This window comes from Mixophyes fleayi, chromosome 11, assembly GCF_038048845.1.
Source record: "Mixophyes fleayi isolate aMixFle1 chromosome 11, aMixFle1.hap1, whole genome shotgun sequence".
Lineage (NCBI taxonomy): Eukaryota > Metazoa > Chordata > Amphibia > Anura > Limnodynastidae > Mixophyes > Mixophyes fleayi.
Window position 1 is genome coordinate 33,652,234 of NC_134412.1, and position 14,302 is coordinate 33,666,535.

A 14,302-nucleotide genomic window follows, 5' to 3' on the forward strand; every position below is an offset into this window, starting at 1 on the left:
TCAAAAGCGGAATGTTGCTCCAAAGTGTATAACTTTGGAAAATATGAGGTGACATCATACACGTATGCTCAATGTTCTCATACTGTTGCATATACTTGAAGGAAGGGTTTTTCGCTGTCTATCTATCACATTTCACACTGCTATGTTTTGGCAAGTGTGTGTGTGTGTGTGTGTGTATATATGTATATATATATATGTATATGTGTGTGTGTTATATTTTTTGTTGTGCAAATGACAGTATAGGTGTTTCTTCATAGTGATTGTCCATCAAGAACCACACCTCACCAGAGTACAATGTTGATGACCCACTTGGTTTGGAGATAATCACCCTCAATCTGCAGACATTGCACACAAATAAATCACAGGATGATTCCTCAAAAATGTCTATGTTCTAATTGATGACAGCAAATATGCTTTTGATGCAAGTTACATCTGCTGATAGATGTTGGCACTTCTGCTTCTCAGCACTGGGGTCATTAGATTGATTCCCGACCATGGCCTTAACTGTGTGGAGTTCCTCCTGGTGCTCCGGTTTCCTTCCATACTCCAAAAACATACTAGTAGGTTAATTGGCTGCTATCAAATTGAACCTAGTCTCTCTCTGTCTGTCTGTGTGTGTATGTTAGGGAACTTAGACTGTAAGCTCCAATGGGGCAGGGACTGATGTGAGTGATTTCTCTGTACAGCGCTGCGGAATTAGTGGCGCTATATAAATAGATGATGATGAAAGATGTCTCTGCAGAGGTGTACAGTGTAGGAAAACAGAACAGTTTATATATTTTTCTCTCTTCTCTCTCATGTGGACAAAACCAGACAACATTTGGTAAAATGTTAATTGTATATACTTTTATTTAGATGAGTGAAAATTAGTATCTGATGCGTTTTTTTTTTGTTTTTTTTTGTTTTTTTTTAAAGATTTCCGCCTGTATTGTTTAGTTGACTTAAGGTTCCAATAGCAGGCAGATCTGTTTTTTTCACTAAAGCTGGGGTACACATTGAAGAATTTTTCAACCGAAGTGTTCTCTCAAACGATTGTACCTACGGCTAAAGGTCCGATCAGTCTGGCGATTCATGCGTACACACTGACATGATTTACCTTCAGATCTGTGCTCTTCATCTGGTCCTCTAGTCTTCAGAGAATGACAGCACAATATTCATTAATTACTGTCACACTGATTTAAAACTGCCTTGTTATAGCTATCCACATGTCCTAATGAATTTCATTAGTTTTTGTGACTCTGAAACTAAATTTTGCATACACACTACACGATTGGTCGGAAAATATTAAACGGTACGACCAGGCAAATGAAACGATGATCGGCACTTTGGGACGACTTTAGATCATCGGGTCACTATACACCTTCACACGATATCTGACCAAACAGTCGTATGTTGGCTGATTGGCACGAAGATCGGATGAAAAACCTCCAGTGTATACCCAGCCTAAGAACTAATTATCCACATTTATATCCAATTTATCCATACATTGATCTGCAGCCAGTTTTGTCTAAGATGACCTGATTGCCCATCAGAATAGCTACAGTTCTGTATATATACAATGAATGGTTGTAGTAGCAGGTTAAGTGGTTCCTTGAGAACCAAATGACTTGTGTATGTTTTCTTTAGTGCAGTTTTGTTCTTTATATTAGAACTTAGCACATATTATAATATTTTTTGTTTAGTTTGTAGATAACATGACACTTCTTGTATTAGCCAACAAAACATTGAATGTTTGCAAGTGTATCCTGCAATAAAAAAAAATGAACCTGTGAAGTGTAATCATTAGTATTTTTAACTAATCTAACTCACCCACTCATGTAAACTTACTGTGACCTCTTATTGACATAGTTTCCTGTTTACAGGCGTATGTGAGAGCCCATTGTTGCATGTTCTAAAACAAAGGCTATAGTAATTATTGCATTCTTGAGATGGTTTACAACTGGAAGTGTTTTAAATTAATTTTAATGCCAGTTTCTTCTAGCTAATGTCATGTGTGACATGAGTTCTGCTTCTTTCACTGTGTTCTAAATATAACTAGCAGAAAGAATACATACTGTGACATTATGAATGTATATGGAAAGCTCTCCATTTGTAATTACCTTGTTTATTTATATGGTATCAATCATATTATGCAGCACTGAACATAGACTATATAGTCATTCACATCAGTACCGGCCCCATTGAAGCTTACAATCTAAATTCCTTAACATATACACAGACCACGGTACATATCTGTATGTTTTTGGACTGTGGGAGGAATCCAGATAAATGATAATTAATTAAAAGTGTTTTCCAAAATTAATACAGTTTCTGCCACTAGAAAGTATCCATGTAAGAGATGTATTTCTTATAGAATTTTTCCTACAAATGGTAGAAGAGGGAATCGTGTTTTGTTTTTTTTTTTGTTTTTTTTTTGTTTTTTTTCTTAAATGGGGCCATTGAAAAATAACTTTATATAAAAGAATAGAAAAATCCTGCTGCATTGTAGGCAGAAACGTCAAAATTGATGCAAATTAAAGGAAATATTTATCAGAAAGTATGTGTTTACATGGCACGCTCACGCAGCCAATTAACATACTAAATTTTTTGGGGGAATGTGGGAGGAAACTGGAGCAATTGAAAAGATCCATACAAATTCCACACAGATAGAGCCCTGGTTGCAATAAATCCCATGGTCCCACCGCTGAGAGGCAGCAATGGTAACTACTGTGCCACTTATGCAGCCTAAAATGTTTTGTTATGTTAATTTGTGTCCTAAAATTATGCCTTTTCGTCATTCATTTACCTTTTATGATTCATCAAAAATGCCACCCTAAATCTTTGTTCCAGAATTCTTACTAATTAACTGTTACTTTATAGCTTTTCTATGGTTTATATGAAGGAACTGACAGTAAAGGAGGGACTGTCTGTTTAAAGGAGAGTGAGACATTGATCACAGATATGGTCACTGTAGCATTCTGGAGAGGAATGAAGAGATAATTTGTCACCATTTATATAGCGCCGCCAAAATTCTTCAAGGCTGTACAGAGAATATTTGCCATTCACATCAGTCCCTGACCCATTGGAGCTTACAGTCTAAACTCCCTAACACACACACAGACACGTTAGTTTCGTCAGCAGCCAGTTAAACTTTTAGTATATTTTTGCAGTGTGGGAGGAAACCAGAACACCTGGAGGAAACCCATGCAAGTAAGTGGTGAAAATACAAACTCTATACAGAAAAGGCCATGGTCGGGAATCAAACTTGTGACCCCGGTGCTGTGAGGCAGAAGGGCTAACCACTGTGCCACCATTCAAAAAGTCATATTGTTATTTCTAACCAAAGTCAACTGCATAAATCCTTATTAAAGATTTTAAAGACGACAATATATATATATATATTTTTTTAAAATGTTGCAATGTGGATGTATGTGTCCCGTACATTTGAAAAGTGAGATGGTAACTGTTAAGTATTTTACTTATAGGGAGGTATTCAATTGTTGCTAAGACTCATTACTGCTTACTACCTAGCAGCTGATGAGGCAACACTTACTCCTCACGTGATTTCTATTTAAAAGCTGATTGGCCAGGACATTATTGCCTTGCTGGTGTTAAGTTTACCTAGACTAGTTCATGTACCTTTTTTTTTCTACATTGATTGCTATATCTGCTGCTGGATTCAGTGTGTTTGACCTTGGCTACGTTTACTGGACCTTGCAGTTGGATCTCTGTCTGCCCTTGAACTCTCTGTCTGTTAATTGAACTTGTATATCTCTCCTGCCCCTGACTAGGCCTGCCAATTGACTATTCTTTTGTGTCTTGTCTGTCTTGTTTTGCCTATGTGGGGCTCCATAGCGGCGAGTTTCCCAGACTCACGGCTGATAACAACTATACACTACTGGGATCAAGTCCAGGGGGCATCGGAGTACCCGTGAACAGTGTGGATCCAGGAAAGGTGGCTGCTAATGGTGAAAAAAAAATCCCAGCGCACAGATTCCATATAGGGGTTATCAGTCACTGATTGTGGGGTTTATAACAGTCAGCACTTCCACCTTCCCTGTAGCTGTTGCAAATTATACTGATGAAACCAAGCATATGTACGAGAAACCCAGGACTTTAATGGGCCTCATCTTCGTCAGCACATCCTTACTGTGCATTGTCTACGTTAGTCAGACCCTTCCCTCCCTGTTCCGCCCATCAAGTCGTAGACTCTTAAGTGTCATTTGCGTTTGGACATGAATTGCATACAGTAGTGTTCATTCTCATAAGGTCCGTTTCTGGGCATGTGCAGAGCTATTTCATGCAAGATATGATACACAAATGTACGTACATCTGAACATGAATTCGACACCAAAATGTGTGAGATCCTAAAAAAAATATGGTGTTTCTGTGCATGTTACGGCTGTTGTTTTGGTTAATAAAGGGCTACCTCAATGAACAGATTTAATAATTATGTTCAAAGCAAACGAAAAAAGTGCTAAAGTGTTATAAATTCACAGTGAGCAAACGACCGTGTCACGTTTGTTAATACAACATTTGTAAACTGAGAGAGAGAGAATGTGGGCATCTTGATTTTGGATTGAACTTTAACTCTGAGTAGGCTCTATTAACCAGTGACAAATGCCCATGTCATAAGCTATGCTAACAGTTTATCGTTCTCTGTTTGCGTTCTAGTCTGGTATCCAGGAAGTGCCCCACCTATGTGTAACTACGCTCCTTGTTATTTCTGCATTTTTACTTTTATTGCGGGTTACCTCATACTACAGAGTGTATGATTTCAACAAGAAACACATATGACTCATACGCACTTAGACTGCCAAAGTATGTATGTACTTTTTCCCTCTTGTTTTTAAAGAAACTAGTTTGATTTTTTTTATTACACCTTCCCCCTTAAAAGTGAAAAAAATAAGAAAGCTCATATGTTCTTTCCCCGTTGTTCAGCATTTTACAGCAATTTACATTCATTTCCATGCATCACTTAGGTAGTATCAAAACAATGAAATGTACATGGGTATGGAACCTACTGGTTCCAATTGCCTTATACCCACTTGCAGTTGTGGTCAAGGATGGCAGCATCTTTTGGATGGCCTCCTGCTCTATTTACTTGTGTTCACTGCAGGTGATCTCAAGGTGGTCAGTGTCATGCCCCCCCCCCCAGCCACTAGTTTGACTGCTAGTTGCTAATGCATGTCAAATGTGATAATGCAGTTTCACTAGTGTTTTCCTAATACCGGTGAGTAACCAGCATAAAAGAATTTTTGTTCCAACTGATTTTTTGTTTTTGTTTTTTGTGCATCATTTTTAGCAACCATCCTGCTACATTTCTTCCCCCCTTATCCGCAAACACATTTATAACAAAGCTGCAATATTTACAATGCATTCACAGGACTTTATGTAGAATGACCATGTGGCGCACATGTGTGATGTTTATGGCCATTTGCACATCACATATGTGTTGCCATGCAACATCCTAAAGATATGATGCATTCTCGGACATCAAAGAGTCACATTCTTGTCTAAGTTCTAAGCAGAGCAGAGACAAAACTACCCACAGTGCAAATTGCAGCAAAATTTTAAATCAAGATTCCTCCTCAGCTGAGTGCTTGCCAGGCGCGGGCTGGGAGGTACCAGCCCGGGGGGCACACAGGCGGCGCCGGTAACATAAGAAAAAATATAAAATCCACGGCGGGGGGAGGCGGCCGGCCCGAACAGCCGCTAGACTGAGCGGCCCGGGTGCCCGCTGCCCCCCGGTCCAGCTCGGGTGCCGGCTCTCCCCAGTGGCGGATCTGGTGTTGGTGGGTTGAGATTGCTCCTCAAAACACTGCTTCATGCACTTAGCAGCAAAGTTCATGGCTATTAAGTAAAATGCTGGCAGCTCTGTTTGAGCAGGTGGAGTACGCACTGACAAATCTTTCACTGCTGGGAAAAGTAAGACCTATGTTCCCGTCCATTTAAAGGGATCTTGAGTGAGAGGTGAGCCGGGTTATGTGTGTAATGCAGCAGGGATAGTGAGAATGAACAGATCAAGCATGTTGTCAGGTTTCCCAAGGCAAGACCACAGAGAGAAAGTGGGTGAACAAAGTGGTTTATTAGAAACACCGGTAATACAGGTTCAGGATGGAATAACCGGTAAGGCAGTAATATAACCACAGTTCTTAACAGCGGAATAGGCAATGCTGTAAGGCGATGGAAAGATGCAGTAGTCAGCGGGTTGCAGGGTTGCATACCTCCTGGAAGAGGTAGTGAGATGAGTAGCCTGCGGGTTGCAGGGATGGATACCTCTGTAAAGGATGGTAACTCTGAGTTCATATCCAGGAGTGAGCTGAGCTGAGTTAATCATGCAGAGATAACTTTAACAGGTTACACTGAAGCAATGAGCTGTAGATGCAGAAGCACAGAGATCCACACAGGTGTATAACTCAGGAACCAGATAGATGATGAGCTGTGTCTGCAGCAGTGGAATGAACAGCAAAACCACAAGGTCAGGTACACAGGTAAGAATAACCAGAAACAGGAGTCAAAGGATGCATCCTATCAGGTTGAGTGACTTGATGATCTGGCCCAGACTGCTGGGTGAGGCTTGTTCTAAAGAGTAGTGGCAGATGTAAATCATCCTGAGAAAACGAGCTTGGCTCAGCAAGAAGGGACACAATTCAAGCGCCACAGTGGCCCCTTTGGTGGCATGTGGTACTGCAGGCTAAATATATCCAGAAAGTCCAACATAGTTCCTGGCAAACAGGAGCTGCTGGAGGCAGATCGTGACACATGTAGAGGAAATGAGATGGGTAAGTAAAAGAGAGAGAGACTGGGCGGAAATGAGACGGAAGCTAGAAGATAACTGCAGTAAGTAGACTCAATGGTACTCCATTTACTTTCAAGGATTTTTTTTTCAAACAGGTATTTTTTTATGAGTTTAATTTAAAGTTTAAACAAATTAAATGGAAGGGGAGGGTCATACATGGGTATTCAATATCCCCAAAATTGTCACGGATACCTGGACTAACTACCATCTCCCAAGGGTCACGGATACCATGCCTTCCACCTTTACACCTGATTTTGGCTAACAAGTGTAATATTCCCATCACATGGGGTTAAGGCCAGGACCCAGATAGCCACCCAAATTTACCAGCACCTTCCTCTCTGTTTACCAGGGACAGCAAGCTAGCCAATCCCCCATAACTGCCACAAAAGGGCAATTTGACAACTTAAATTGGGCTCAGTCCCCCAAAATATATATTGCCTTCCCTTCTGCTTCCTGGACATGTACATTGGAAATTTCCACCAAATGTATCCCATCCTGCCTATATAGCTTGGGTGTGTGGTATCCAATTGTCGAATTGCAAATGATCCCATCTGCCTGATGTAACTGAGAGAACTCTAATCAGTGCTTTAGCTGTATAATTGTGACCACTCCACGATACACCCATCTCGCTACATGGCACCATATTTCTGCATATATTTCAGAACAAACGCTAATTCCATTCAATCGCATTATTAATTTTACATTAATTACTACACCATGAGCGGCCTTTTTTCCTGTGTGTGTGTGTGTGTGTATATATGTGTGTATGTGTATGTGTGTGTGTGTGTGTGTGTGTGTGTGTGTATATATATATATATATTCTCTATCACTACTCCAATACATGTACTCCTAGTATTCATAATAAAGCTTATCTTACATACATCTTATCTTAAGGTCTTGCCAATACAACATCACTGCTTAATAAGACTTCCCAGTACAAAGTCACTACTTAAAATGGCCGACCTCATACCATGCTTTGTGTAGAGCACATGCTGTTAGCATGTGGTTCTCTGGTGCTCATTTTACTAATTGCCTTTTTTATACCACTCAAGATATGTGGCTATAAAACCATTACAGCATGCTTCTTATTAACCTAAAACCATATATAAAGCATATTATAGAATACAGTCCATATAAGTACCACTTTGCTGCCATACTTAGTAACAAAACTGACTTTATTCCATGTAACACTTAATCCTGTTTCACTGTGTCCCATAAACCACCCACAATTGTACAGTATTGCAAGAATCACTATATCTAGCCACACCGTTCAATTATAATGCCTTCTCAACAATATATTTACAATGTTACACAACGCAGTCTGTATCTTTATGTGGCAGCCATTACACATTGGTCCAGCAAGGAGGAATGTGGGAGCTTGGTTAAGGGCAATACTACTAATGATAGAGGAAGGTGGGGGGTTGATGTTGGTATAACACGTTTGGGTCGCTGCTGCTATAATATGTGGGAGGACACTGCTGGTATACTGTGAGGTCAGTGTTTGTACTATCTATAAATCCTGCACTAGTGCCCTGTTCTGTATTGGCTTGTTACTGAAGTGTAAATTACTGTTGAATCCTATGTTTAGTGATCACTAATGCATACTTGCCTACTTTCGGCAAGTGTAGTCCAGGAGAGGGGCGTGACTAGAGGGAAGGGACGGGACACGGCCAAACACATCATGTTGGCCCCGCCCTCCGCGATGGAAATGTCGCTTTGTTGCGGGGGACGCGGCCAAAATTTAGGCTAGGCAGATGCGGGAGACTTGCCTGCTCTCCCAGGAGTCCGTGAGACCGACCCGAATTTCGGGAGTCTCCCGGACATTCCAGAAGAGTTGGCAAGTATGCACTAATGGGGACACGAGATATTGTCTATAATCTGCTTTATTCATATTAGCAACTGTTGTTCTGCTCCCCCCATCCTTACAATGTTTTCTCTACCTGACATGATCACTTTACTTGAAAAGAGAAGCTGTGGAACACATGCACCAAGAAATAATGCATGTCTGGAATTGTAGAGAAACTTTCAGAATCTGTGTTGATAAGTATAATTGGTGGGGTTCATTAAAACGGGTCATATTTCAGCCTAGAAATATATCTAAAGAGATGTCGCATGGAATCCTTAGCTAATGCTCTTTAAGAAATGTTCACAAATGAGTTCTGCTTCCATATAAGGTCCCTCCCTGCAATTTTTGGCAAAATTCCACGCTCTTTAGTAAGTGCATTGCTGGCCCAGGCACACAAGCTGTTGAAGATGTTAACATGTCACTAATGTACTGTGGTTTTCTCACAATGGAAAATTTGGCAACATGAGCATAATTTGTTGATGCTATTAATTCAGACATTAGAAATCTGGATTATACCATTGCTAATTTGTTGGTCCAGCCTCTAAAGTCTCCTCTACTACTTCTTATATTACCACATTTTTTTAACATATTCAGACACAGTAAAGTTGGATATGTATCATTTCTTATCCACGTATCTTAAAAAGGTGGTTTCATACAAATTGCAATTAATTAATAGGCTTTTCATGAATCCATAAATCTGTAGGAACTGAAGACATTTGAGGTAAAAGTTGTATTGTGTAAGATTGCATCTTTCTAATGCATAACAGACTTCCTGTCATTTGCTACATTGGTGGATAATCCTGTGAAGCTTCCTTTTCATTTTTATGGTTAACAAAAAGCCTGCCAAACAATTAGTGATATTAAATATGTAATCAAAGCAATAGATGTATCTCTGCAGTTCCAAATCCAGTCAGGAATAGTTCCAGTCAGGAATAGGCACATAATCAGAAACCATGTAGTAATTTCCAACTCTCTAATTTGGCCCAGTACTAAGCCCCCAGCAAGGGTATATTTAAACCATAATTTTTGTAGCCTTTTTAACTGTTAGAAGTAAAAATTGTAAATATTAACATGTAACCTAAAAGAAATAGTTGGGGTGTCTCTTTTTTTTGGTTTAGCAGTTCTTTCTGGTGAATGTTTTTATGTATCCTGTTTTTTTTTTCTTCTTCTTATAGCTGGGAGAATAGTGATTTTGCATCATTAACAGCCAGCAATGCTATGGTGAATAGACCTGTATGAGGCTCCTACAAACAGTTAAATCTCACAACTGGCAAACTTGATATAGTTTTTTGGGGTTTTTTTGGACTTGCTTAACTACTGTATTAAAGTCTGATGTCAGTGTCCATCATTTTTCTCCTTTTTAGAAAAATGCAATTACTCTTAATTTCTTGTGTTGACTTTAAATTTATTTAAATATGTTGTTGTATTCTAAATCATTGTTCCGTTTTTTTTTTTGTTTTTTTTTGAAAGGGTACGTCATCAACCATGCCAGTCCAACGCACCAAAATCGTGGTGGGCAACACCCACATCTTAAAGTCTCCTGTTGGAATTGTACGGATTCTGGCAATCATCTTTGCCTGTGTTACATTCAGCTTGGTTGTGCACAGAGGAGGGTGGAATAGTCGACCTGGAGAGCTGTGCATGTTTTCCTGGTGCTTCTGCTTCGCCGTTAGTATAATTATCCTTCTTGTGGAATTTGCAGGGCTACAAAACCGGATGCCGGTGTCCTGGAAAAATTTCCCCATCACTTTTGCTATGCTCGCTGTCTTGATGTGCCTCTCTGCCACCATTATGTACCCACTGAACCACCTGGAAGACAGAAGCTACAACAGTGAAAGGCGCACTTACCAAATCGTGGCTATTGTGTTTTCCTGTCTCACCACTCTGGCATATATTATTGAAGTGTCTTTAACCAGAGCTCAGCCTGGTGAGGTTACTGGGTACATGGCTACTGTTCCTGGACTTCTGAAAGTTATAGAAAGCTTCATTGCCTGCGTCATTTTTGTCTTCATTTCAGATCCACCTCTGTACGATGGACATGACGCACTAAAATGGTGCCTATCTGTTTACTGTATTTGTTTCATCCTGTCTGTTGTGGTTATTATTTTATGTGTTGGGGAGTGCACAAGCTGGTTGCCCTGTACTTTTGAGAGATTTCTTAGTGCTTATGTACTCCTTGCTGTCCTGTTTTATGCTTCTGCTTTGATCATCTGGCCAATCTTTAAATTTGATTCAAAGTACGGGGGTACCACAAGACGGCCAAGTGACTGTTCATCTCGGTATGGAATATGTGTTTGGGATAAATCAGTAGCCATTGCTGTTCTGACAGCTGTCAATCTTATAGCTTACATTATAGATCTTGTTTATTCAGCAAGACTTATTTTCATCAGTGTATACTAAAACGTTAGGGAGTGCGTTCATCCGTTTTCTGCTTGTTATTTGACCAAGATAGAAGAGATTTCAGTAGTCTGAGAACGTTTCCAGCTAAAAGTTCTATGCATATTTATTTACATAACATTACATGCCACTTCTACATTATGTCTAGCTATTATGAAGTTATTGTGCAGAACCAGTGACATGGTGCGCAGGTGACTATATAGAAAGTTGCTATAATCCATACCAACCCTTAGGGCATTTGCTTCCATTTACTAAACTGTATTAGAAAAATTAGTCTGGATCAGGTTACAATGGGTTTATTGCATTGTAACCTTTTTTTATAAATGTCACCAAAACGGCTTTAGTTATGGAAATACACCTATCATATGATTTGATTGTCCTCGTATAATTTTAAACCTGGAGCTCAGGGACTGCTGTCTGTTCAGGCTTTCATGATAAATAGATGATTCTAATAACAAAATGCAGATGTCCAAATTCACAAAACGGGGGTGTGGGGGAATTCAATTGGCTGCGAAGTGCCACCATATGTGGCCAATATGATACAGAAATCTCTGCTCGTTTTCCCTTGCTTGTCTATGGGATGCAAGGGGGAAATGAGCAGATATTTTAGTAAAAACTCAGACGCAATGTGTTTCCGGGGCCCTTCCACAGAAACATCGCACCACCTTACTCTGAATTGCAACATGTCTGCCAAAATCGCTGTGTATTTGGTCATTAGATTATATTTACTTACACTTACCCTGAAAGACCCACTACTAAACAAAAATATATATATATATATATATATATATATATATATATATATATATATATATATACACACACTATTAACATTTGCAAATATATCTCTAAAAGTAACCATATGTCACAATGTGACATGTCTGAAATATGCATTGACATTGCTATGTCGCAGAGCCATTATTTTAGGTTATCATCTATTTAAGACAAAACACTGACTACAGTGAACTTTAGTTGGGGTACTGATGGGAAGTCTGATGTGCCGAGTAAAAAAATATCCCCCTCCCCGCAGTCATAAAGAACTCTCAAGTATCTTCATACCTATCAGTTTAAGGAAGCTTCTGTTACTTGTTTTTTTCTAATGATACTAATTATTTTCAAAAATGATGTCGTTTATAGGGTTTAGTCCTTTAATGGATATAAAAATATAGCAGAAATGAAATGCACATAATATGCTATTCATTATGTGATGTTTATATTTGAAAGAACGTAAACATAATGATGAAGTGGTGCCATAGTATGTTAAACCAGAGGGTTCTTCAAAAGAATTGGGAAAAAAGTGTTAGTTGACGTTAAGTGAAGAGCAAACAATTGTTTTAGCTGTATTATTTGGAAACTTAGATATATTTTTATATCTGCATCCAAACCACATGCAGGTGATGAGGTAGGCTGCTATTCATTATAGGTCTGAATATATAAAGTTGTTATTTCTTTACCAAGACCCACTTTTAGCTGTTCCTCTTTATCTAGTTCTTTTCTGTCTGTTATACCAGCTTTGTCCAGTATCACAACTCTTAATACTAAAGGCCTGACTATATAAAAGTATAAATGTCTCATGATTCCATTTAGAACAGAGCAAACACAAGCAGAGAATAAGAAATAATGATCTAGATGATATAGAAGAGTGGAAGAAATCGACCACTTGGTATATAAATTATATGTAAGTTTTTTTTTTTTTGTTTTTTTTTTATATGTAGTCCTCTTCCTGTATTCATGTACACATCCTCACTCTTCTTACAGAGGTCAATTCGATTGGGTGGGGTACGATAGTGCGACAATCATATTAGCAACAGCAGTGATAACGATATGAACGTAGCGACTGCTGGAATTACCGACATGTAGGAAATCCGACTTCTTGAAACACTTGACATCAATTGACGTCACTTCAAATGGCCACAGTTAAGTTTGTTCTATTAATGGGGCAATGCGAGGACCCGGCGTCTGTATAATGTAAAAAAAACATTATATAGTCGCCGGGTCCTCCCATTGCTCCCTTAATAGAATCAATGTAACTGTGGCCATTTGAAATGACGTCAATCGCAGTGCCTGTATGTTCCTGGGTCAGAATTTTTCTATGTTGCTTATCAAAGAAGTCTGATTTCCGACATGTCACTAATAAGAGCAGTCGAAATTCTTCTATGTCAGTGTTTCAAGCAGTCTGAATTCCTACATGTCTGTAATTCCAGCAGTCGCCCTGTTCATGTCGTTATCACTGTTGTCGGAGTGTAGTCGTTCAGAATAATGACTGGCACCAATTAGATTTGTATCTACTAAGGTCCTCCATCTGCCCATGTTCTCTACTATCAATGCAAAGCGGAGAGACATCCTGCTTGTGTGTCCAGACCCCATACCTATGTTGTTAGAACAGCATTTACATGCTTTATGCGTTTAACACATGAACAATACATAGCTGTGCATAGCAGGTTTACAAAGTAAATCAGTGGTGCGGTCAGATGAAATGTACAATGCATTATGTGGAACAATCAACTCCCACCTAAGTTGTCATCACGTGAACTGTACACAAATCACACTGAATTTCTCATTTATCTCATACACACATTTTGCTTTTATTTCATTTTCTTCAACTGCTGTCAAAGCTTTTTTTTTATTGTTGTGCAATTTTTCCCAAGTTACTTGGCAGTTAACAAATATTTAAATATTTAGCCATTGTTTCTGTTTAGTCATTCACCCCCCCCAACTCTTATCCCCCCCCCCCTATCCAATCATAAATGTAACATTGTGCTACACTTATACACACAATGATTATTTGTCTGTGCACAAAATGTATTCTTCGTATAATCTGTGCTTTTTGTACCAAAGTGCCTTCTTGACAGTATTGCAAACAACTATATAAATGTATGCTTGTTTTTTTACATGAAGTATTATTTTTTTGTGAAAATCTCTTCCTGTGCTTTTTAGAAAAGATAAATAAATACATTGGTGTACACTAATAAAGTTTGCCAGTTTATTTGCATTATACATTCATATTTGCTTGTATATTTTAGTTGCATTTAGTTGCTCCAATAAACTGGACCAAGAACTGTAACACACTAACTACAACATAATTTCATAATTAATATACTATTTTTCACCTTTATTATGCTAACTGTCTGCTTGATTCTCCTTTTTAAAGTGGTAAAATTCTGTGTTCAGACAAGTAAGCTGGAATTGTCTCGCCAAATAAATGTTTATTCATACCAACTTTAGAGGTAGATTGAGAAAAAACAAACACTTTTCTCCTTATTCGATGACTTGGTAAC

General features: G+C 38.8%; 1 protein-coding gene across 1 annotated transcript; it reads left to right on the forward strand.

Annotated features, from left to right (window-relative positions):
* The first annotated feature begins 10,080 nt into the window (after positions 1-10,080).
* On the forward strand, positions 10,081-14,088 carry MYADM (myeloid associated differentiation marker). Its single transcript, XM_075191382.1, has one exon. The coding sequence runs from the start codon at positions 10,113-10,115 to the stop codon at positions 11,025-11,027; it is 915 nt and encodes a 304-aa protein (XP_075047483.1). The 5' UTR covers positions 10,081-10,112; the 3' UTR covers positions 11,028-14,088.
* The last annotated feature ends 214 nt before the right edge of the window (positions 14,089-14,302 follow it).